The sequence below is a fragment of the Salmo trutta genome, chromosome 24, assembly GCF_901001165.1.
Source record: "Salmo trutta chromosome 24, fSalTru1.1, whole genome shotgun sequence".
In the NCBI taxonomy this organism is placed as follows: domain Eukaryota; kingdom Metazoa; phylum Chordata; class Actinopteri; order Salmoniformes; family Salmonidae; genus Salmo; species Salmo trutta.
This window is the reverse complement of record NC_042980.1, coordinates 6780716-6806686: the sequence shown is the minus strand read 5'-3', so window position 1 is coordinate 6806686 and position 25971 is coordinate 6780716. Positions and strand designations below refer to the sequence as shown.

At 41.9% G+C, this 25971-nt stretch overlaps 1 protein-coding gene across 2 annotated transcripts in view; it reads right to left on the bottom strand.

Moving 5' to 3' along the window:
* Positions 1 to 25971, bottom strand: part of LOC115160620 (collagen alpha-1(XVIII) chain) — a 161763-nt gene that overhangs the window by 5707 nt on the left and 130085 nt on the right. For both annotated transcript variants that reach the window (XM_029710826.1, XM_029710825.1), the window contains 28 exons: positions 25543 to 25569; positions 25349 to 25411; positions 25095 to 25178; positions 24752 to 24802; positions 23919 to 24047; positions 23546 to 23608; positions 23327 to 23371; positions 22300 to 22431; positions 21826 to 21897; positions 21694 to 21720; positions 21437 to 21535; positions 19579 to 19614; positions 19218 to 19298; positions 18031 to 18063; positions 16816 to 16833; positions 16582 to 16641; positions 16359 to 16436; positions 15562 to 15597; positions 10369 to 10422; positions 9929 to 10000; positions 9731 to 9796; positions 9569 to 9596; positions 5671 to 5724; positions 5525 to 5559; positions 1754 to 1885; positions 1299 to 1458; positions 435 to 499; positions 11 to 139 (listed from right to left, as the gene is read on the bottom strand). In XM_029710826.1, the coding sequence (XP_029566686.1) occupies positions 11 to 139; positions 435 to 499; positions 1299 to 1458; positions 1754 to 1885; positions 5525 to 5559; positions 5671 to 5724; positions 9569 to 9596; positions 9731 to 9796; positions 9929 to 10000; positions 10369 to 10422; positions 15562 to 15597; positions 16359 to 16436; positions 16582 to 16641; positions 16816 to 16833; positions 18031 to 18063; positions 19218 to 19298; positions 19579 to 19614; positions 21437 to 21535; positions 21694 to 21720; positions 21826 to 21897; positions 22300 to 22431; positions 23327 to 23371; positions 23546 to 23608; positions 23919 to 24047; positions 24752 to 24802; positions 25095 to 25178; positions 25349 to 25411; positions 25543 to 25569 (1929 nt within the window). The remainder of the gene's footprint in view (positions 1 to 10; positions 140 to 434; positions 500 to 1298; positions 1459 to 1753; positions 1886 to 5524; positions 5560 to 5670; positions 5725 to 9568; positions 9597 to 9730; positions 9797 to 9928; positions 10001 to 10368; positions 10423 to 15561; positions 15598 to 16358; positions 16437 to 16581; positions 16642 to 16815; positions 16834 to 18030; positions 18064 to 19217; positions 19299 to 19578; positions 19615 to 21436; positions 21536 to 21693; positions 21721 to 21825; positions 21898 to 22299; positions 22432 to 23326; positions 23372 to 23545; positions 23609 to 23918; positions 24048 to 24751; positions 24803 to 25094; positions 25179 to 25348; positions 25412 to 25542; positions 25570 to 25971) is intronic.

The window sequence follows — 25971 nt, the reverse complement described above, 5'->3', positions numbered from 1 at the left end:
ATGACTTCACCATGATTTGTCTGAATCCATTGCGGACTCGGATGTAGAGATCTGTTTTGTCGACAATGTAGATGAGGGTGCCCTCCGACTGGCGCCTTGCAGTAGCAATCATGGTGTCGTATGACCTCAAAACTGTCACCTGGGGAGACCAATACATATTATAGTACATATACAAGATTGCAGGCATCACTCAGAAAAACAACTAGTGAATCTTAGTAGTTTTAATGAATAAATTGACTTTCAACCACAAAAAGAAAACAACAATGTAAAATACACCTTCACAATCTTTGCATCTGCTTTTTTCTGAGGTCCCTTGCAATCACTCCACTGAATCCACTTAACTGAAAACAGCAATCTGTGGTTTCGGCATGGTAGCCATCTAACAGAATGGTTAAACCAGTTCGCCTATGTCGAACCGTGAGATGACCACTTACCCCTGAGGTGTGACCAGGAATTCCAGGTGGTCCAGCAGGTCCGGGGGGGCCAGGAATACTAATGGCTGTGATGAAGAAACAAATATGATGATGACGATATAATATAGCTGCTTCTTACAGAGTGTCAAGCACGTTGTGTACTATCCCAAGATTAGGTTAAGGAGTGTAGGCAAGCCTATCGTTATTCCTTAATGTCAAACGTCCATGGACCATATGTTATGTTCAGTGGCAGGCTGGCTCTGGCAGCCAAAACAGCCAAATATTCCATCTAAATGGGAATCGATTCTCAATTGCAATACGGTTCTAGAAATACAAAGCCCTTTAATTTCATATCACATCAAAATAATTTCACCAATGCAAAATATACACTTGTATGTACACTGTTTTAACACAGATGCTGCGAACAGTATTTTTCAGTAACAACACTTTTCTGGTGTCCTTCCGTACACAGGTGTTCGGAGCACGCTAGATCGCTAATTAGCACAGGTGGTTGCCGCTGTCTCCATTTGTGTTCCGTAAACAAGCGCTGTAACATGGAAATACAATATGTCCATGTGGGAACCCTTGCCCTATAAAGCTGTGTAGTAATTTAACCTTTTTTTATTTGTATTATTTCTCACTGATATGAAAGTTAAGTTCCAAATGTTTCCAAAAACGTGTCGTAAAAGAGATGTATTGACGTTTAGACCAGAGTATTGTCACTAGACATATTCATGAATAAACGTATTTTTAACATTACCATCTATGAATCGGCAAGTGCTGTACCTCACTCCATTCCACCACCAACGTAAAATTTACAGAGGGTGTATACCCTATTGAATAATGTATTGTGACATCGTGTTTGTCACTGGTTAGGAAACTCACGGTGGGTAGGTCTGTAGGCCCCTGGTAGTGAGTGGGACCCTGTGGGCCCGGGAGGACCTGGTGGGCCTGGGTTTCCTGGACGACCGTCGTAGCCAATCCCTGGGGAGCCTGGTGGGCCCTGTGGACCAGGGGGGCCCGTGATGGAATCTCCCTTTGGACCCTGTGATGAAAAATGAAGGAGAAAATAAAGTTTAACTTTACTTGTACCCCATTCATTATAAGACTCTCTTTCCATTGTTGATAGCAAGAATTGAGAGATATCATAAGTCTTAATGACTGATTTCAGGCTGTGACAAGTTCCTTTAAACAGGCATGATATGTATCTATACATATAGATTGTTGAATCGTACAGTATCAATGTTTTATCATTTGACAAACATATGCCAGGAGATGTGTGTTGACTAGTACCTTCCTAACAGATTAATATATAATGTAATGTCCTCTCAAGTTCTTACCATAAGTCCTGGGTTTCCAGGGGGTCCTGGCGGGCCTTGTTGTCTTCCAAAACGGGGGTCATAATAGCCACCACTTGGCTCTCCTTTCTCCCCCTTCACGCCTGTATCGCCGTGCTCTCCTTTCAGGTCATTCTACAAAGAAAAAACAGCTATTAATGCTCTGTCCTGGCATGATAGCATTATGTAGGATAATAGCATTTAAGAATCTGGACTGGCAATGAAGGGCTCTTTATGCCAAATCAAAGTGGTGAGAGAAATAAAAAGACAAATGTTTGATTGGAGAACAATTCAATTAATTAATTAGATAGATAGAGATAGATAGAGAGATAGAGAGATAGAGAGAGAGATAGAGAGAGAGATGGATAGAGAGATAGAGAGATAGATATTTTATAATTTTAGGCCATTTTCTCCCCAATTTTGTGTTCTCCAAAACATGACCCAACAAGCAGCGCTGCTTCTTAATACACTGCTCATAGCAATGTGCCAAATCAGCGCTTTTTGCCTGAATGTTTACGTCACCTCGTCCAGTGTTCCAAGACTTACCCACCTACTATTTTAGCTACTATATCCCTGTAAGTAATTCATACTGTAGTGTTAGCAAGGTCCTGAAAAATCAAACAGCAATATCAGAGATTCAAGTGAACACAGAGACCAAATTATCAAGTTGGGTTCCAAATTATATATAGATATATTTATTGCAGTGCTGCAAGGAGAGAGTTTGTGCACCAAAATAGTACAACAGTCTCTCAATTGTACTTCCCTAAAGAGAGGACATTTATACAGTTACACAAATAACTCCTCACAAGGTCACAGATAAGCGTATGTCTAGGCAGTGGATTAATACAGACTAGACTAGGGCTGGGCGGTATATCGTATTTTAGGATATAACGGTATTGACGAATGGACAGGTTTGGGTTTTTACTTTACCTTCAAGAAGGGTATTTGAATGTTTGGTTTGTTAAATGTGATATGCCATGTGTAATGTCCATTTTTATAGTTTACTTCACTACTTGAGACTGCTATCTCACTCTCCATTCTGCTTTCCACACAGATCTAGCCATGCCACCTGTCACTCAAGGAGCGCATTTGTTGTTCCTCAACCACTGAGACTTGCAGTTATATGGTCATTGCAGCACAGGCAACAATGTTAATCACAACAATGCTGTTTTCACATTGCTTCTTCATATAAATCCACTAGTGTTCTATAATTACACTATTCTTTTGTGTTTCTTACATCTGCAAACAGCTAGTTTGTCTTTTCTTAGCAAGTTAAGCTTAAGTTAAGCCTAAATCTTGTTAGCTGCTAATGCTAATCACTAGCTACCTAATAAATGTACTGAGTCAGAGCAAACGTAAATAGCTATACAGCCTGATAATACCAGTGATGGTGTAGACCTAAATCAGAATGTTGTTTGTGCAACAGTATCTTCTAAATCAAATAGGAATGAAGCGAAGCAATAATATGTTGGCTACATGAAGTAGCTAAGAGAAAACATTCAATGTAGCCAAAGATTATAGGGACCCCTAGGAAACACTAACACTTTGGTTCCTACCCTGTCACAATAACTCCTCCCTGGCATTTTCACTCATTGTCATGTCAAACAACATTGTATTCAAAGTGCCCACTATTATATTCTAAATATAGAATTAGCATAAACATTATATTTCCATGATTCCAACACTTCACCCAAGTGTTTTGCTCTAAATCACAACTGCATTTGGTTAAAAATAAGGACTAGATTGTTTGACCATAATGTGCAGCCCTACGTGGCAATGTGGAAATGATCTCAAATGAGTGCAGGAAATTGATGCAAATGCTGACTATTTTTGGTTGAAGTTGAATTGAAGAGTATAAAAATGTTGAGAGTAGAAAGACCCATTGAAATCACTTAGAATGTACAGTTGAAGTCGGAAGTTTACATACACCTTAGCCAAATACATTTTTCACAATTCCTGGTATCTAATCCCAGTAAAAATTCCCCGTTTTAGGTCCGTTAGGATCATCACTTTATTTTAAGAATGTGAAATGTCAGAATATTAGTAGAGAGAATGATTAATTTCAGCTTTTATTTCTTTCATCAAAATCCCAGTGGGTCAGAAGTTTACATACACTCAATTAGTATTTGGTAGCATTGCCTTTAAATTGTTTAACTTGGGTCAAATGTTTCAGGTAGCCTTCCACAAGCTTCCCACAATGAGTTGGGTGATTTTTGACCCATTCCTCCTGACAGAGCTGGTGTAAGAGTCAGGTTTGTAGGCCTCCTTGCTTGCACATTCTTTTTCAGTTCTGCCCACAAATGTTCTATAAAACTGAGGCCAGGGCTTTGTGATGGCCACTCCAATACCTTGACATTGTTGTCCTTAAGCCATTTTGCCACAACTTTGTAAGTATGCTTGGGGTCATTGTCCATTTGGAAGACTCATTTGTTACCAAGCTTTAACTTCCTGACTAATGTCTTGAGATGTTGCTTCAATATATCCACATAATTTTCCTCCCTCATTATGGCATCTATTTTGTGACGTGCACCAGTCCCTCCTGCAGCAAAGCACCCCCACAACATGATGCTGCCACCCCCGTGCTTCATGGTTGGGATGGTGTTCTTCGGCTTGCAAGCCTCCCCCTTTTTCCACCAAGCATAACGATGGTCATTATGGCCAAGCAGTTCTATTTTTTCTCCAAAAAGTACAATCTTTGTCCCCATGTGCAGTTGTAAACCGTAGTCTGGCTTTTTCATGGCGGTTTTGGAGCAGTGGCTTCTTCCTTGCTCAGCGGCCTTTCAGGTTATGTCGATATAGGTCTCGTTTTACTGTGGATATAGATACTTTTGTACCTGTTTCCTCCAGCATCTTCACAAGGCCCTTTGCTGTTGTTCTGGGATTGATTTGCACTTGTTGCACCAAAGTACGTTCATCTCTAGGAGACAGAACGCGTCTCCTTCCTGAGAGGTATGATGGCTGCTTGGTCCCATGGTGTTTATACTTGCGTAGTATGGTTTGTACAGATGAGCGTGGTACCTTCAGGCGTTTGGAAATTGCTCCCAAGGATGAACCAGACTTGTGGAGGTCTACAATATTTTTGGCTGATTTAAAAAAAAAAAATCCCATGACGTCAAGCAAAGAGGCACTGAGTTTGAAGGTAGGCCTTGAAATACATCCATAGGTAAACCTCCAATTGACTCAAATGATATCAATTAGCCTATCAGAAGCTTCTAAAGCCATGACATAATTTCCTGGAATTTTCCAAGCTGTTTAAAGGCACAGTCAACTTCTGGCCCACTGGAATTGTGATACAGTGAATTATAAGTGAAATAATCTGTCTGTAAACAATTGTTGGAAAAATTACTTGTGTTGTGCACAAAGTACATGTCCTAACCGACTTGCCAAAACTATAGTTTGTTAACAAGAAATTTGTGGAGTGGTTGAAAAACTAGTTTTAATGACTCCAACCTAAGTGTATGTAAACTTCCGACTTCAACTGTATGTGTTGCCACCTTAGGGTCATGCGCTACTCAAAGAAAATGTTGAACTTGTATTATTCAAAAACATACTCAAATATCGTCATACCGTCCAACTTGTTTTAGATACTGTGATATGATATTTTGGCCATATTGCCCAGCCCTAAACTAGACTGTGGAAAAGTACAGAATAGTACATGGAAAAGAATAGAATGTTAAAAAAAGAACAGAGTATCAAAGTATATTGAGACACAAATAACTTCATTATCCATCTTCCATCCTAACAGTAGTACTATTAATTGTAATACTTTCATACCTTGAATGTAAAAATGTCGAAGTTAGAGGCCACACCTGTAACAAAATATCACGATAAGCATACAGGCTGAATTGTAGCCTAAAGACAAAACGAAGTGGTGTTATTATCCCTGTACTTAGTGTGCTATATTGAGACATAAATCTTACCTGGCGGTCCTGGGAGACCTTGAGCTCCGGAATCACCTTTCTCCCCCTTTGTTACTACAAAAAACAGAGCACACGTAAAAAAAAAAATATATATATATATATATATATATATATTAGTAGAAAATAAATATGGAAACATTGCCATGGGAAATTAATATAATTTGTATCACTATTGTAATGGATGTATGCACTACCCATGCCCAATGGCAGTCAAATATAACTTTTTATGGCATAATGGAATGGATTGTGATATCTAAATTACACCTTGACTGCAGTATTTGATGTTCCAGTTTCAGTTCATTTCCCAAATCGAGGTGAAAGCTTCAGCCTAATTTCTTGACAGTAGATTGATCATGAATCCCTCTTTCTTCAATAGCTGAATCAAATTGAAGGTAGATGGGGAACGGTTTGTCTCCTTAAATAATAAAAACTGTCTAACTTCCTTTTGTTGACTGCTAGGTACAGTGCATTCGGAAAGTGTTCAGACCTCTTCCTTTTTTTGTTACGTTACAGCCGTATTCTAAAATTGATATAATAAAAATATTCTCAATCTACTCTTCGATCAGCAGGTAAGGGTGCTTTCGAGCGGGCTAGATGTTCTTTACCATCTGGCCATCAGATTTTCCACCCATGCTCCTTGTAGGACAGATCACTGCACTCTATACTCCTCTGTAAACAGGTCATCTCTGTATACCCGTTGCAAGACCCACTGGTTGATGCTTATTTATAAAACCCTCTTAGGCCTCACTCCCTCCTATCTGAGATAGCCCTCATCCTCCACATACAACACCCGTTCTGCCAGTCACGTTATTTTAAAGGTCCACAAAGCACACACAAGGAAAAAGTCAAGAATCATATCACTTCCACCTTACCTGTCACCCAAGACCCACTTCAATTTGCTTTCCGCCCTAATAGTCCACAGACGATACAATTGCCATCACACTGCCCTATCCCATCTGGACAAGAGGAATACCTATGTAAGAATGCTGTTCATTGACTACAGCTCAGTATTCAACACCATAGTACCCTCCAAGCTCATCATTCAGCTTGAGGCCCTTGGTCTCAACCCCGCCATGTGCCCTTTGGGTCCTGGACTTCCTGACAGGCCGCCCCCAGGTGGTGGTAGGAAACATCATCTCCACTTCGCTGATTCTCAACACTGGTGCCCCACAAGGGTGCATGCTCATCCCCCTCCAGTACTCCCTGTTCACCCATGACTGCGTGGCCATGCACGCCTCCAACTCAATCATCAAGTTAGCAGACGACACTACAGTAGTAGGCTTGATTACCAACAATGACGAGACAGCCTACAGGGGGGAGGTGAGGGCTCTCGGAGTGCGGGATCAGGAAAATAACCTCTCACTCAACGTCAACAAAACAAAGGAGATGATTGTGGACTTCAGGAAACAGCAGAGAGAGCAACCCTCTATCCACTGGGACAGCAGTGGAGGTTCGAGTTGCCAAACGTCAGCCTCGAAACCTTAATGACTTGGAGAAGAGAGGAGTGGGACAAAATCCCTCCTGAGATGTGTGCAAACCTGGTGGCCAACTACAAGAAACGTCTGAACTCTGTGATTGCCAACAAGGGTTTTGCCACCAAGTACTAAGTCATGTTTTGCAGAGGGGTCAAATACTTATTTCCCTCATTAAAATGCAAATCAATTTATAACATTTTTGACATGCGTTTTTCTGGATTTTTTTTGTTTGTTATTCTGTCTCTCACTGTTCAAATAAACCTACCATTAAAATTATAGACTGATCATTTCTTTGTCAATGGGCAAACGTACAAAATCAGCAGGGGATCAAATACTTTTTTCCCCTCACTGTACAGCACCCGACGTCACAGGAAGGCCAAAAAGATCATCAAGGACAACAACCAACCGAGCCACTGCCTGTTCACCCCGCTCCCATCCAGAAGGCGAGGACAGTACAGGTGCATCAAAGCTGGGAACGAGAGACTGAAAAATAGCTTCTATCTCAAGGCCATCAGACTGCTAAACAGCCATCACTAACACAGAGAGGCTGCTGCCTACATACTTGAAATCATTAGCCACTTTAATAAATGGATCACTAGTCACTTTAATAATGCCACTTTAATAATGTTTACATATCTTGCATCACTCATCTCATATGTATATACTGCATTCCGTGCTTCTACACCTGCATTGCTTGCCGTTTGGGGTTTTAGGCTGGGCTTCTGTACAGCACTTTGAGATATCAGCTGATGTAAGAAGGGCTATATAAATAAATTTGATACATTTGATATACTATCTATTGCATCTTAGCCTATGCCGCTCTGACATTACTCATCCATATATTCTTATTCCATTCCTTTACTTAGATTTGTGTGTATTAGGTATTTGTTGTGGAATTGTTAGATATTACTTGTCAGATATTGCTGCACTGTCGGAACTAGAAGCAGAAGAATTTCGAAACACTCGCAATAACATCTGCTAACCATGTGTATGTGACCAATAAAATTTGATTTGATTTTATCCTCTTTTCAGTTCGCTGCAGCTAGCGACTGGAATGAGCTGCAAAAAACACTTCATTCAAAGACTCAATCATGGACACTCTTACTGACAGTTGTGGTTGCTTCGCATGATGTATTGTTGTCTCTACCTTCTTGCCCTTTGTGCTGCTGCCATGTTGTGTTGCTACCATGTTGTGTTTTCATGTGTTGATGCCATGCTGTGTTCTTGTCTTAGGTCTCTCTTTATGTAACAGTGGCCTCCATCATTTCTAAATGGAAGAAGTTTGGAACCACCAAGACTCTTCCTAGAGCTGGCCACCTGGCCAAACTGAGCAATTGGCGGGAAAAGGGCCTTGGTCAGGGAGGTGACCAAGAACACTATGGTCACTCTGACAGTGCTCCAGAGTTCCCCTGTGGAGATGGGAGAACCTTTCAGAAGGACAACCATCTCTGCAGCACTCCACCAATCAGGCCTTTATGGTAGAGTGGCCAGACGGAAGCCACTCCTCAGTAAAAGGCACATGACAGCCCGCTTGGAGTTTGCCAAAAGGCACCTAAAGGACCTTAAGACCATGAGAAACAACATTCTCTGGTCTGATGAAACCAAGATTGAACTCTTTGGTCTGAATGCCAAGAGTCACGTCTGGAGGAAACCTGGCACCATCCCTATGGTGAAGCATGGTGGTGGCAGCATCATGCTGTGGGGATGTTTTTCAGCGACATGGACTGAGAGACATGACAGGATCGAGGGAAAGCTGAACAGAGCAAAGTACAGAGAGATCCTTGATCAAAACCTGTTCCAGAGCGCTCAGGACCTCAGACTGGGGCGAAGATCCAACTTACAACAGGACAACGACCCTAAGCACACAGCTAAGACAACACACAAGTGGCTTCGGGCAAGTCTATAAATGTCCTTGAGTGGCCCAGCCAGAGCCCGGACTTGAACCCGATCGAGCATCTCTGGAGAGACCTGAAAATAGCTGTTCAGCGACGCTTCCCATCCAACTTGACAGAGCTGGAGAGGATCTGCAGAGAATGGGAGAAACTCCCCAAATACAGGTATGCCAAGCTTGTAGCGTCATACCCAAGAAGAGTCTAGGCTGTAATAGCTGCCAAAGGTGCTTCTACAAAGTACTGAGTAAAGGGTCTGAATACTTAAGCAAATGTGATATTTCAGTTTATATTTGCACAAATGTCTAAAAACCTGTTTGAGCTTTGTCATTATGGGGTATTGTATATAGATTGATGAGGGGAAAAAATTACTTAGTCAATTTTAGAATAAGGCTGCAACGTAACAAAATGAGGAAACATCAAGGGGTCTGAATACTTTCTGCCTATGTGCCATGATTTAATCCTCTGTCTTCGAGAGGTTTCATCACTAGGCATAACGTTTGATGTAAAAACAACAAATAATTGTCAGCATACCTGGATAATTCCTTGAGGCGTCATATCCCTGCAATAAATAGGAAATGGCACATTTAAACATTTTCCAGTATTTTGCACACAAACATGATATCCTGTTTCCAATATTGGACAAGTCAATCTTGTCAACCATGGTTTTGGGTATAAGGATTCTGATAAACTTACGTTGAAGCGGTCCACAGGCACAGCTGGTCCGGGTGGTCCCGGCGGCCCGGGTGGGCCTGGGACACCCTGGAAACAGAAGACATTAAGTTACTTTCAGTTTGTATTAAAAGCTAAGTTGAATCAAATCTAAAAGACAGTGCACTTCCATTGTATCGTAAACAGGCACAGTACATTGTTATAAGCACGTGTCACACTTACTGGGTAGCTAAATCCAGCTCCTGTGGATGGCTCTCCTTTTTCACCCTTGTATCCGTTCACACCAGGACGACCCTGTAGGAAACAGACATAGATAGTTAGATACTATGAAGGCCTTATGCATGGAGCATTCACTAGAGATAAATGCTACTACTAGTAGCAGTAGTAGCAGCATTCCATATCGATACTTTCCTAACTTGTGCATAATTACACACACACTGGCAATATATGTTATGTAACAACATTCAATCATTCCACTCCTGTTCAAGTCAAAGAAACATTTGTACCACTTTCAAGCAATTACACCATTGATACCAAAGAGACTAAAATGCACTCGACCTACACAGCATTTTGGCAACTAAAAGATAAATGCTACCTTTTTTTGTCACGCTACTGAGCACCTACTGTAATTGTAAAGTTCTAAATTCAGCTCGAGTACTTACAGGTCTTCCGGGCATTCCAAATTCACCCTTTATCCCAGGAGGACCATACTGCCCCTGTACAAACAACAATACATCAACCATATGAGACCCAAACACAAAACACATTCACAAAAAAATTATTTTTGAGAGGGATCAATGAAATACAGTGCCTTGCATAAGCATTCATATCCCTAGGATTTCTTCACATTTTATTGTGTTACAAAGTGGGATTTAAATGTATTTAATGCTACTTTTTTTGTCAACAATCTGCTCAAAATACTCAATTGTAAAAAAAAAGTGATAACTATTATAGTCCTTGTAGAAGTATTCAGACCCTTTGCTCAGGCAAGCCTAAATTCATTCAGTAGTAAAAATGTGGCTTAATAAATCACATAAATTACATGGACTCACTCTGTCTGAAATAATAGTGGTAGACATGATTTTTGAATGACTAACCCTTTTCTTTGTCCCAGATACATTTCTAAGGTACATCAGTGCTGTATTGAATTCAACTATAAAGACCAGGGAGCTTTTCAAAAGCCTCAAAAGGACAGTGATTGGTAGATGGGTAACAATAACAAATCAGACAGTGAATATCTTTTAACATGGGCAAGTTAATAATTATGCTGTGGATTATGTATCAAAGATACAGTCGTCCTTGTGAAATGAGCTGCAAGACAGTATTTAAACTGCTCAGGAATGTTTCCATGAGGCCATTGGTGATTTTAAAACAGTTACCGAGTTTAATGGCTGTGTTGGGAGAAACCTGAGGATAGATCAACAACATTGTAGTGACTTCCCAATAATGAATTAAATGACAGAGTGAAAAGAAGAATACAAATATACAGAATAAAAATATACCAAAACTTGCATCTTGTATGCAACAAGGCACTAAAGTAATACTGCAAAAAAACATCAAAGGATTCAACTTTTTGGCCAAAATGCAAAGCCATATGTTTCAGGCAAATCTAACACATTACTGAGTAACTGCCTCCTTATTTTCAAGCATGGTGGTGGCTGCATTATGGTATGGGCATGCTTGATATCGGCAAAGACTGCAGAGTTGTTCAGGGTAAAAATAAACAGGATGGAGCTAAGCATAGGCAAAATCCTAGAGGAAAACCTGCTTCAGTCTGCTTTACACCAGACACTAGGAGAGGAATTAACCATTCAGCAGGACAATAACCTAAAACAAAAGGCAAAAATCACACTGGAGTTGCTTACCAAGAAGACAGTGAATGTTCTTGAGTCGCCAAGTTACAGTTCTGACTTAAATCTGCTTAAAAATCTATGGTAAGAAAATTTCTGTCTAGCCATGATCTCCAACATCTTGACGGAGCTTGAAGAATTATGAAAAGAATAATGGGCTATTGCACAATCCAGGTGAGTAAAAATCTTGGAGACTTACAGTGGTTCGTCCTTTAAAAGTTGCAACATACTGCAGTGCAGCTTGCATGGTGCCTCAGAATTCTATGGCACATTATTTAATTGTCAGCCATTGGTACCATTAATGCTAGTTAGTGCTAGTTTGACCACCCGAGGGCATCTTTGAGAAGCATTCGATAGCCTTCAATAGTGGCTGTACTAGAGAATTTGAAAACCCTCTGGGTTTCCGTTAGGACGGAACGGAAAATATAGCGCTGTACAATGTGACGGTCGGGAGTACAGTACTGGGCTGTTTAGCTAAAGAATCATCGTGTCGTGCGGGGGCACGAGGGAGACCGGGGGTTCAATTTCGTGATTGGGAGGAAGAAGTAGGCTGCCCTTGTAAATAAGAATTTTAACTGACTTGCCTAGTTAAATAAAGGTTACACTAAGAACACAACATTTCTACACCCCAATTTTCTAATTGAAGTCTAATCAATACCCAAACGGAGATTCAGTGAAAATAAAAATCTCATTGATTTATCAAGACAAGTCCCCATGCTTGTCTCAGAGCAGCGCGAAACGGTGCTAAAATAGTTGGAGGGTCCACCCCCCCACCATCCCCCTTTCTCCACCTCCCTTCCCCATGGGCTAGGTCGGTCTTCTCTGCGCGGCTCTGTGGCCCATCCAGTGCCCCCTTCCCTTGTGCCTTAAACCTCGCGCGTTTTCAGTGGATACAACTGCAAGGCAATCCCATTGTGCGCCACTTGGAAGCCATGACCAATATGACCAATATATATTGCCCTGCTGATATCAGGGTTAATAATATATCTGTGAGAATATCCAACAGGCTTTTATATCATTCTAAATTAATAATAATAATCACTTTGTTTAAAAAACATATATTGTGGAGATGATTTCATTTTCAAATAACGTAAAATGAGTGAGAAAAAGGCAATTCTTGAACATGGCGTGTGACATTGTTACTAATTTGTAAATAAAGCCAGTTTGTTATTTAGAATGAGTTATACCTGTTTTTAGAGGGAGAGAAATCAAAAACCTAGTCATCTCATGGGTCTCCCAGTCGAGGCCGGCATGTGTATTGAACCAGCATCTGTTGCAACACAGCTTGCACTGCTATGCAGTGTCTTAGACCGTTGTGCCACTCAGGCGCTGTACAACGTGGCTGGTCGGGAGTGGCCTACAGTACTACAGTAAGAGCAAAATAATCCTAACAAAATAAAAGAATAAGTAATACTGAAGTCGTGCACAATTATCAGTTTCTAGTTTATTTTTATGTCAACCATTCATTGTCAGTTAGAGACACAGTAGGACCCAAAAGCATAATCAGTGCTTTTTTTAGTGGAGCAACCACTGTACCCAAGATTGGAGACTCACCCAAGAAGACTCAAAGCTGTAATTGCTGTCAAAGTTCTTTCTAATATGTATTGACTCAGGGAGCTGAATACTTATGCAGTGACTATATTCTAGTTATTTAATTTCTAGCTATCTTTAACAAATGTAAAACAAATCTTCCACTTTGAAAGAGTATTTTGAGCAGATTGTTGACAAAATTGACAAAATGCATTTTAATCCCACTTTGTAACACAATAAAATGTGAAGAAATCCAAGGGGTATGAACACTTTTGCAAGGCACAGTACATGGCAGCTGAATTAATTCAAGGTAAACTCAGCTATATGCCTTTACCATGAGGAACGGGCCGAGTTCTGACACAAACAAAGACTGCGTGAAGTGAGGGTGCACTCGTCAGCATTTGTTGTCACATTGCAGAAGAGAGAAGTGTACTGTCATGCATATGTGCAGATGCTTAACAGCATCTGTGTTGGTGCTGACAAGTGCAGCCACTTTCCTCACACTCTCTCTTTACAACATCTTTGACCCTGCTGTTGCTTGTGACCAGTGTTGGGGGTAACGCCTCACAAAAGCAACGCCTTACGTAATCAAATTACTTTTACAAGTAACGGATTACAGTAATGCGTTACTTTGTCAACTGACTTTCAGAATCATATCTCTCCTCATTTAGTTCTCGAGCAAGTGGAAAAAGGCTGTTCGGAGAAATGTCATGTCAGCTGCCTCCATAAAATTGTGTAGAGGGTGCACCTCTCACCTCTGAAGCCCAAAGAAGCCTTCCAGTCTAGTACCAAGTGTGCTCTCTATACATCTCTATGGGTCTGTGAACGTGCGGTCTATAACCAGAACTGGCGGTTCGAGAGAAAGATTTGGAATGAAAATATAGAACATCTGTCTGGCTTACAGTATGTACAATGCTTTCGTAAAGTATTCAGACCCCTCAACTTTTTTTTACAGCCTTATTCTAAAATTGATTAAATTGTTTTAATCCTCATCAATCTACACACAATACTCCATAATGACAAAGCAAAAACAGGTTTTTAGAAATGTTTGCAAATGTATTAAAAATAGAAAACGTAAACATAACATTTTCATGTATTCAGACCCTTTACTCAGTACTTTGTTGAAGCAACTTTGGTAGTGATTACAGCCTGGAGTCTTCTTCGGTATGATGCAAAAGCTTGGCACACCTGTATTTGGAGAGTTTATCCCATCACCTCTGCAGATCCTCTCAAGCTCTGTTAGGTTAGTTGGCGAGCGTCGCTGCACAGCAATTTTCAGGTCTCTCTCGATATGCTCGACCAGGTTCAAGTCCGGGCTCTGGCTGGGCCACTCAAGGACATTTAGAGACTTGTCCGGAAGCCACTCCTGCGTTTTCTTGGCTGTGTGCTTAGAGTCATTGTCTTGTTGGAAGGTGAACCTTCGCCCCAGTCTGAGGTCCTGAGTGCTGTGGAGCAGGTTTTGATCAAGGATCTCTCTGTACTTTGCTACGATCATCTTTCCCTCGATCCTGACTAGTCTCCCAGTTCCTGCCACTGAAAAACATCCCCACAGCATGATGCTGCCACCACCACCATGCTTCACCATAGGGATGGTGGCAGGTTTCCTCCAGATGTGGATCTTGGCATTCAGGCCAAAGAGTTCAATCTTCAATGCTGCAGACATTTTTTGGTACCCTTCCTCGGATCTGTGCCTCAACACAATACTGTCTCTGAACTCTACGGACAATTTCTTCGACCTCATGGCTTGGTTTTTGCTCTGACATGGACTGTCAACTGTGGGACCTTATATAGACAGGTGTGTGTCTTTCCAAATCATGACCAATCAATTTAATTTACCACAGGTGGATTCCAAACAAGTTGTATAAACAGCTCAAGGATGATCAATGGAAACAGGATGCACTTGAGCTCAATTTCAAATCTCATAGCAAAGGGTCTGAATACTTATGTAAATAAGGTCATTCTGTTTTGTATTTTTTATAAATTAGCAAAAATGTCTAAACCTGTTTTTGCTGTGTTATTATGGGATATTGTGTGTAGATTGATGAGGGAAAAAACATATTTAATTCATTTTATAATAAGGCTGTAACGTAACAAAATGTGGAAAAAGTCAAGGGGTCTGAAAACTTTCTGAATGCACTGTATGGCTAATTAAGCAGCCTATATGATTGCACAGCACTTAAAAGCAGCACCACAAATGAAAGGCGAAATTCGTGATAAAACCTGAGTTTGTAAGTAGCCTATCTTCGGTAGAGCGCGCGTGGCTCACCTGGCTCACATTTTTTTCATGAATGTAACACAAAGTAATATAACAAGTTACTTTCCATTCAAAGTAATATTGTAAAGTAAAGCTTTACTTTTGTTAAATGTAATGAGTAATATATAATCCCAACACTGCCCATGACCATGTCAGTTTAATTTAAGGCAGCTTCAAATGACAAGACCGTAATGTCAAGTAATGAGCCTAAAAGTACTTACAGGAGGCCCGACGGGTCCGGCAGGTCCTCTGTCGCCCTACAAAAGATGGAGAGTTGGTGTTTTAACTCGGCTTGGAGGACAACACACAGATAAGACTGAGCCAGACAGAAGTGTAGGGCAGCCCCAAAGTGACTCTTCTTATCAACTGTATGCAAGAATTTCCTCTGTGTTGTCTTAGGAATTCAGCATTCTCTGTGTTGATCTTACCAACCTCCATTGTCTCACCTCTGGGAAGCAGAGGTTACATCATGTAGTCTGATATCTGATTGGAGGTTAACTTTACAGTAATACTATTGGTCAGCGACTCAGATTTTGAATCCAAACAGCACATTGGCTTATTAAACGGTCTTAGAGTCATTGTTCTATCTATTATTTGTTCCTGCTGTGGTGAGATACCTACACTCTTTATTTCCCTCTCCCATGAGCTATGGGCCATGCCACAAGCCATAGTTTCTTTGTCTCGCTCTCTCACAATGCTTAGAATAATGCCTTGTAATGCTTGTTAATGCTGTGGAAGTTAAGCTTATGCCATGTCTAATATTATCATTCATTTTCCAAAGTAATTAAATACACTTGTATTTAGAATTCCTTTCTCATGACCAGTCTTTGATCTTAGTCAGCAAAATGCATAATACTTGATTGCTCATGGTTTAACTATAGGCAGATAAACATTTTAATAGGCTAGTTGCTTAGTCTTATTATGAGTCGCATGTGAGATATTTATAGTATCATATATACTATAAACACACGTGTCAAATATTACTGCAGACTACAGAAGTCAATAGTGAGACGCTCACCTTCTCACCCGACAATCTTCCCAGGTACAAAGTATTCCCATCAGGCCCAATGATTGAGCCAGGCTCGCCCTTCTCGCCCTGTGAAGAGACACATTAGAAGAACGAGAAACTGGTTATTTTGTTAACCCCCACAAAATAAACACTTGCTGGGAATGGGCATAACTCAGTGGTACACTGTAGCAACAATGACAGGGCAATGTTGCTGTGTGGTCACATCACTGACCTTGACTCCATAACTGGGTTGGCCTGGATCTCCCATGTCGCCCTTAGGTCCAATCGGGCCCTGTCAGAAAATACAAAGATTAGAAAATGTGCTGTTTATCACAAATCAAACTAGCACTGATGTTTGGTTCATTTAGTCTTTCAGGGCAAATATCCACCACACTATGACATCCACACTTGTTAGAACACAACTTTAGAAGAACTGTAGGATAACTGTAGGAAACTCAATGCTTACAGGGAATCCAGCTTGGCCCTACAGAAAAGAAAAGAACATAAAATCAGATTTTTTTAAATAATTAATTGCTTTTTTTATGACTGGTTAAGTAGGACCACACATGGTCCCAAATATTTGGTAATTACTTTCATTAAAGGGATACTTCGGGATTTTGGCTATCTATTCCGATAGACTTCCAGTCTTTGTGCAAATGATAGTTTCGCGAGCCAATGCAAACTACCTCTAACTTCCTTCCTACAGGACGCAGAGCCATAAAAATGGTATCCATATGTTCATCTGACTGGGGAAGTAGATAAAAGGCTTCACTGCCAAAATCCCAAACTATCCCTTTAAGTAATATCTATATTTTGTGCTCGTGTGAAGGATTTCCATCATCTCCCCCTATAGAATCATTGTCCAATAAACTCAAATCTCTAAGGACATGTATCATTTCCAGGATTTCGTCGCATTACATGCTCTCAACAGGTTTTGCAACATAAGAACATTTGGTTCATTTAAGAACATCAATAAAATATCCAGATGAAAGAACAATGTAATTCATGAAAATAACACAGGCTCTTGGGAAAACGACTGTACATTGTATTTCTTAAATGTGGGTTGTGTGATGTAAAGTAAATGTAGTTTTGGCCTAATATCGGTAGAAGGTATGTAGCTTTATATTAATTACATACAACAAATAGAAACAGATGGTTACTGCCATCTCCATACGATCTTTGTTATAAAAGCAGGACAAGCATGTAATGAAGATCATATTGTCTCGAGAATTCTTCTCTGCTACACTTCCAATGCGTAACGAGGACCCTATACAGGAGTTGTGTTCAGGCACGCATAGTAAAACTCTGCCACGGAAAACAAAACTAGCGTTTCTTATTGGAAATGTTCAGGTAGTCCCTTCCTATTTCAGTCAGTTTCTTCCATTTGGCACCAAATTAATATGACCCAGTGTTTGTAGTCATTGGTTTAATTTCATTGTGACTTATATATAGCCCTTGATTGATTTGTTGGATGCATTTCAAACATTGATCAAATTACACCCAGAATAATTACTGCAATTGATCAATCGAGTTTGGCAAATGAATGACACATCAATTTAACACTTAATTGTATGAAAAATAAGTGTGTCCTGTAGTTCTTATAAAATTTGCTTTTAAGACTATTGGAGTAACATTAAACCACATTAATGATAAGTGTTTTCAAAAAGGACAAAACACCTACCTGGGGCCCGGCGCCTCCAACGACACCATCATACTGCAGAAAGAGAAATTACACAGCTTAATGTCAATGCACACTCAACCGTCCATGTTGGAGGAGATACAGTAGAGCTAAAAGAAGATCATGCAGAAGGATGGGTATGCTTATTTCCAGACTCCTTATCCACACCCCCTAGGCACTTCATGTAGATTTCAAAATAGTCAGATTGGTATAAGCAATAGGGTAATAGCTCAATCTTGCAGATTGATAGGCCAGGGATTTTGTTGTTGTTGACATTTTACTTATACATATCCAATCCCTTCTGATCAAAACAAGTTTCTACTTGGGGTAGGCACTTTTTAGATCGGTAAGTTAGCTAGCCACTAGACTATCTAAACCGACCGGGATGGGGCCCATTTATCATCAGTTAAAAACTGCAAAATCTGCCTCCACCCTATGGCAAAATGTGTAGAATTGCAGGAAATTAGCTGTAAAACTGCACATTTTTGGGGTCTCCCAAGTGGCGGTGCTTGAGGCATCACTACAGATCAGGGTTTGATCCCAGGCTGTGTCACAGCCGGTCGTGACAGGGAGACCCATGACGCAGCGCACAATTTGCCCAGCGTCGTCCGGGTTAGGGGAGGGTTTGGCAGGCCCGGATTTCCTTGTCCCATTGCGCTCTAGCGACTCCTTGTGGCGGGCCGGGTACCTTGAAGCCGACTCTGTTGCCAGCTGAACGGTGTTTCCTCTGACAAATTGGTGCGGCTTGCTTCCGGGTTATTCGAACAGTGTGACAAGAAGCAGTGCAGCTTAGCAAGGTTGTGTCTCGGAGGACACATGGCTCTCGACCTTCACCTCTCCCAAGTTCGTAGGGGAGTTGCAGCGATGGGACAAGACTAACTACCAATTGGATATCACAGAAATTACATTTTTCTCTCTGCTCCATGGCAAAATGAGTAGACTTGCATGAAATTAGTTATAAAATTGCTAAATCATCTCTCCGCCCCATGGCAAAATGTGGAGGGGGTTATGGATGTGTGTACGCAGACCCACGAGCCACTGTGGCCCCTCATGTTGTTCAATTTTTTTCCCCCTATAGACCAACCCCATCAAAGTTGTCCATCCCTGGTCTAGGGGGTAGTGTCAGAGGGTTAGGGTCTAGAGGGGCACTGGGGGTAAGGTCTAGGAGTTGTTTCGGTACAGGGCCTTACACTGCTGGAGGTCTGGTAGATGATTTGTCCTGGTGGGCCAGGTGGTCCAGGCTGTCCGTTTCCATCGCGACCAGATTCGCCCTAAAAACCAGACCCAAGAGAACATCAGCCTTAGGGACAAAGACATACTGGTGCTGAATCCATAAAAAACATGGGAGTGGTGGAAATGGCCCCTAATAACTGACACAGGGTCAGATATTTTCTCTTCCCTCTGATGGTTAATTGCTAAACACATGGATTTCCTGGTAGGTAGTTACAGTTTTTGAACACAATATCAGTGTTAAATGGTCTTGCTCTAGGCATGTAATTGAACTATTATTATGTCCCCTGAATTACATTTAAATTCTATGAAAATACTCACCCTTTCTCCTCTGTCCCCTCTGTCACCCTTTTGTCCCTGGAAATTTAAAAGGGAACCCGAGAAAAAAAGCATACATTTGTGAGAGAAAGTCCAATATTTTGAAAAAATCCATAAAATAAACTAATCATAAAAAGAAACGTCCTCTCACTGTCAACTGCGTTTATTTTCAGCAAACTTAACATGTGTAAATATTGGTATGAACATAAGATTCAACAACTGAGACAAAAACTGAACAAGTTCCACAGACATGTGACTAACAGAAATTGAATAATGTGTCCCTGAACAAAGGGGGGGTCAAAAGTAACAGTCAGTATCTGGTGTGGCCACCAGCTGCATTAAGTATTGCAGTGCATCTCCTCCTCATGGACTGCACCAGATTAACCAGTTCTTGCTGTGAGATGTTACCGCACTCTTCCACCAAGGCACCTGCAAGTTCCTGGACATTTCTGGGGGGAATGGCCCTAGCCCTCACCCTTCGATCCAACAGGTCCTAGATGTGCACAATGGGATTGAGATCCGGGCTCTTCGCTGACCATGGCAGAACACTGACATTCCTGTCTTGCAGGAAATCACGCACAGAACGAGTAGAATGGCTGGTGGCATTGTCATGCTGGAGGGTCATGTCAGTATGAGCCTGCAGGAAGGGTACCACATGAGGGAGGAGGATGTTTTCCCTGTAACGCACAGCGTTGAGATTGCATGCAATGACAACAAGCTCAGTCCGATGATGCTGTGACACACCGCCCCAGACCATGACGGACCCTCAACCTCCAAATCAATCCCACTCTAGAGTACAGGCCTCGGTGTAATGCTCATTCCTTCGACGATAAATGCAAATCCGACCATCACCCCTGGTGAGACAAAACCGTGACTCGTCAGTGAAGAGCACTTTTTGCCAGTCCTGTCTGGTCCAGCGATGGTGGGTTTGTGCCCATAGGCAACGTAGTGGTGAGGACCTGCCTTTACAACAGGCCTACAAGCCCTTAGTCCAGCCTCTCTCAGTGAAAGGCGGACAGTCTGAGCGTTCCTGGTGTAACTCGGGTAGTTGTTGTTGCCATCCTGTACCTGTCCCGCAGGTGTGATGTTCAGATATCCCGATCCTGTGCAGGTGTTGTTACACGTGGTCTGCCACTGCGAGGACGATCAGCTGTCCGTCCTGTCTCCCTGTAGCACTGTCTTAGGCGTCTCACAGTACGGACATTGCAATGTATTGCCCTGGCCACATCTGCAGTCCTCATGCCTCCTTGTAGCATGCCTAAGGCACGTTCACGCAGATGAGCAGGGACCCTGAGCATCTTTCTTTTGGTGTTTTTCAGAGTCAGTCAAAAGGCCTCTTTAGTGTCCTATGTTTTCATAACTGTGACCTTAATCGCTTACCGCCTGTAAGCTGTTAGTGTCTTAACGACCGTTCCACAGGTGCATGTTCATTAATTGTTTATGGTTCATTGAACAAGCATGGGAAACAGTGTTTAAACCCTTTACAATGAAGATCTGTGAAGTTATTTGGATTTTTACGAATTATCTTTGAAAGACAGGGTCCTGAAAAAGGGACGTTTCTTTTTTTGCTGAAAATTCCCCCACTTTTTTTTTTTTTTAAATTGCTGTCTTCTTGTGCAAGAACAGATTGAACAGATTAAATCTAGACGGCTTTAAATTTCAGCCCAGCTGCACTACACACCAGTTGCATGTAATCAACTAATCATGACCTTCAGTCTGGAGCAGATGTGTTCATGTTGGGCTGGAGCAAAACCCTGCACACCCAGAAGATTGCCAAGACCTGAGTTGCTGTTAACTACATGAGTTAGAATCCTTATGTAGATATTGTGAGGTGGGTGTGTGGAAGAAGGTTCTGACATACATTAGGTCCAGGGAAACCGTCCAACCCTGGTCGGCCATCGCTTCCCTGTGGTCCTTCACTTCCCTTCTCACCAGGAATACCAGGGAAACCAGACTTGCCCTATTGAGTGAAATATTAGCCCTACGTTAAATTGAAACTGATCACAAAAGAGGAATTCGTGATACAATATTGAGATGGCTTGCATTGTATTGTTATGTCAAAACAATATTTATTTCTTGACAAAATCGTATGAAATTCAACCAAAGAAAAGCTCTTACTGGTAGGCCAGGGATGCCAGGAGGACCCTGAAAGTGAACAGAAAGAAATCAGAATCAGTAAGAAAATTTATGAAAATGGCCAAATTCATACATTGGATCAAAAAATGAAAGCCAGCTGCAGAGGACACCCACCTGATGCCCCTCTGGCCCTCTGGCTCCAGGAACCCCATTGGCCACTCCCACGCCAGAACCTTCCATGTCATCCTTTACACACACCGAGATAGAGAAAGACTAAGTCTCTAAGGGCAGAATCAAACTTTAAATTCGCACATTGACATCAACCCATAATAACACTAAAGTCAGAGTTATGTGTGCGAATCTCATTCCTTCGTCCCTAATACAACCAGGATAACAGGCATTTCCATAACAACTCATGACACCCCAATTAATGTTCAAATAGCCTACTAAAGTTACCCCCCCAAAAAATGTGCACTAAAACGAATCAATAAAATGTAACTGAATATTAATGCAACATTAGTTTACAACAGGGTACCGTTTACAGATATTTTCACAAGCAAGACTGCCGATACTATAAAACACAGCATTAGTAATCATGCATTGTTAAGACCATTGACATAGGTAAACCCGTCCCTGGTGGATACTCACAAAACCAACGCGATAGCTTGGTCCGGGGGGTCCTGGTGGCCCGGGTTGTCCCAGTGGTCCCATTGGTCCAGGGAGGCCAGCCAATCCACCCTGTCCTGGTTGACCGGGAATGCCATTCAATCCCTGTGCGCCCTGTGGAATGAGATAGAATGATAGTCAAGATTCAAAAAGAGTAATTATCATATTGATGAGCCATTGTTCCACTCGTTGGCTTTAGTGCTGCATCTGAGCAGGCATCCATTGTCAGGAATACGCAAATAATAAGATCCAATCCACACACTACTAGTAGGACACACTTCACACAGGTATTAATCACATTGTAGGGCAACGTAAGCAACATTAGGAGAAACTGACCAACTGCAGATATGGGACAGAAATACAGTCCCCTAGCCTGAAACATAACTTAAAGTTCATACACATATGCCAAATGGATTGTCAACTCTGGTCCTGGAGAGCTACTAGGTGTGAAAGCATTTGTTCCAACCCAGCACTAACTAGTTGATTATTTTAAAGAGGTGATTATTTGAAAGAGTTGTGTAGGTGCTGGGCTGGAACAAAAGCTTGCGCACCCAGTAACTCTCCGGGGGACTGGGAGCAGGAGACGTGGGTCGTGTTCATTAGGGCACGCCACATAAAAGAATATAGAAGGTTTTGCAAGAGAAGTCCAAATAGCCCCCCCTTGTTTCAGTCTGTTTGGTTCCTAATGAACACAACCTTGCCCTAGAGACACAGAAAGTCCACTCTGCCATGCTGGTGACCTGGCACCTCCTGTAGATTGGCAGGTGTCGGAGAGGACAATGACATAAGAGAACAGGTTGGATAGATAGCTAGGAAGGTACAAGTAGAAGCTTTGCACGAGAAAGAGAGGGAAAGCTTGAGCCCTTTCAGAATACTGTACATAAACCTCTAACCTTTCAATAGGCCATTACGTTTATTTACAAATCTGACTTCTGTGTTTTCCAATCTGACCTCTGTTTTCAATAGCGTATTTGATTTAATAAAGTAAAGTAAAAGGCTCGGTACCCACCTTCGCTCCGACTGCTCCTGGAAGACCGAGTTCACCTGGATCACCCTGTAGAGTAGGAACGTAGAGGTGATGAACTTGTATGGACTGATCCCATTCAATTCCCATAGGTATTGCTCTTCATAAAACAATCAATGATGCCATTCGGTAAATGACACAAGAGGCCATGACGAGATGTAAAGAACTCGATCATAAGAATCATTCATTTTTTTTCAGTCTTACCTTCTCTCCCCTGGCCCCTGCAACTCCTGGGCGACCATCAGCACCAGGCGGGCCGCGTAAGCCCTAAAAAGCACAAGTGTAGGACTTAATATCATGATAATTAACTTAATCATCACAATCATCATAATCATTACACTATGCGCACTGTATCAGCAGTGTAGTTGGTCAAATGACCAACTTGTTATATTTAATAAGTAAAGAAAATACAGGCATTTCACTGCAGAGGTCACCTTCCTTCTTACATTCTGATAAAGCATTCTAAATAATTATGGATAAAACACAATCAAATGCTTATGACTATTATGGTTGCATTGTGGTATGTTAGATGAAAGGCAAAAGAATGGAGAGAAGGGTGCATTGCCTGAGGACCTACCGGTTGACCAGGAGCACCATCCTGTCCTGGGGGACCTTTGGGGCCAAATAAGCCAGAGACCCCTGTCCCAACAACAGAGGTACCTGGGGCCCCGGGGAGGCCAGGAGGGCCAGGCAAACCAGGCGGTCCCTACCGCCCCCAGAAAATACATCATGATTATTGTGCACATAATTTTAGCCCATTCGACCCCCCCCCCCAACAACTGTGCCCCCAGTTTGTTGCTGCAAAAGAGAATACCCAATTCTCAGTCAACTTTGTAAAAATAAAGGTAAATAAATGAATACGTTTTTGTTAGAGTAAACTGCTGACAAATGTCAACAAACCCTAGTACGTACCCTAGTAAGGACAACATATCTTAAAATAAACATACTGGAACAAATCATAGCTTGCGATGAAATACAGCAAGCAATGCTTTCAGCTCAACATCAGTTGAGTAAATGAATGCCTTTCCAAATTTCTACTTCCATCAAATTAGTTTCACAGCTGAAGTCGCGTTCCACTTTGGAGGTAGGACGCTGTACGCTCGAGTTGGATGTTTGGTCAGAGGAATACATAAAACATAAATCTGTACTGGGTTTGGGGTTATTTATACAGGTGTAGTGGAGCCCTAACACCGCTCCGGGGTGAAGTTTCCCCTATGTGCAGATCTAGAATCAGCTTCCCTTCCCATATCCAAATTGTAACCATTAGTGGGGAAAATGCAAAACTGACCCAGGATCAGTGTCTGTCTAAGGGCATCACCCAACACCCCTAACAACTGCGGATGAACCAGTGTGGCATGACGAGGAAATCTATGGCCCTTTTGCTTATGGAGTGAAGAGAAGTGGACTTACCCGAAGTGTCTCCAAGTCAGGGAACCCAGAGCCCTCCATGTCTGCAAAGGTCTAAAACAAAGAAGGTGAACTAGCTCAGACACATAATAGAAGTCATAATGCTCCATGGTGTTTACCTTGTAATTACATACAGGTCATATGTATCTACTGTAGCTCTGCTGACACCTTCTCCCCATTTGAAAGAATTTAGCTAAAATATGATTTGCTGATCGCAACTGAACATTTTGGTATCAACAACCCTGTTGTGGTGGTTGCTTCAGGGTCCTTTGCTCTCTGCAAATAGTTTGTAGAAAATACAAAACTAGGACTTTGGATCAAATGACTGGGGTCAATGTAGACTCACCGGCCGGTCGTGTCTGGCTGGCGCTGGTTGTCCGGGGGGCCCTGGAGGTCCCCTGGGGCCTGGCTGGCCCTCACCACGGTCACCCTGTGGGTCAGACACACATGATCTGTTTGTGTTGTCTTGCCAACTCCTATGTTCAGTGTCATGCCAAACAACCATAACAGTTGGTTATACAGAACAAACAGATCTGGGACCAAGCCACATGATAACAGCTTCTCAATACAACAATGTCATGACATGACAGAATATAGTACCTTCTCTCCTTTGAGCCCGGGGTCTCCTGGGATTCCAGGGAAGCCTGGCGGTCCAACAGGGCCCTGGGTAAGAGACAGAGCAGACTAGTAACTTGAGCCATACAAATACTTGACCTTCAGACAAACCATCCTCACTGCACCACTAGTTATCCATTAAATGGTAGCTTTCAAAGTACATTAATTTGTCAACCTACTTGAGATCCATCTTCACCTGGATCACCCTGTGAAGAAGAGGAAAATAAAATAAAATGGATACTGATCAAAAAGGAAAAGATTTCAAACCTGAAGACACGACGGGCTAATTGCAACTACAGTTTGTCACTGTTTTATCATCACGCAAGGTTCACCTCCACTGTACTCACATCCTACCATACCCTTGTCTGTACATTATGCCTTGAATCTATTCTACCACACCCAGAAATCTGCTCCTTTTATTCTCTGTCCCCAACGCACTTGACGACCAGTTCTTATAGCCTTTAGCCTTACCCTTATCCTACTCCTCCTCTGTTCCCATGGTGATGTAGATTTTAACCCAGGCCCTGTAGCCCCCAGTTCCACTCCTATTCACCAGGCGCTATCATTTGTTGACTTCTGTAACCGTAAAAGCCTTGGTTTCATACATG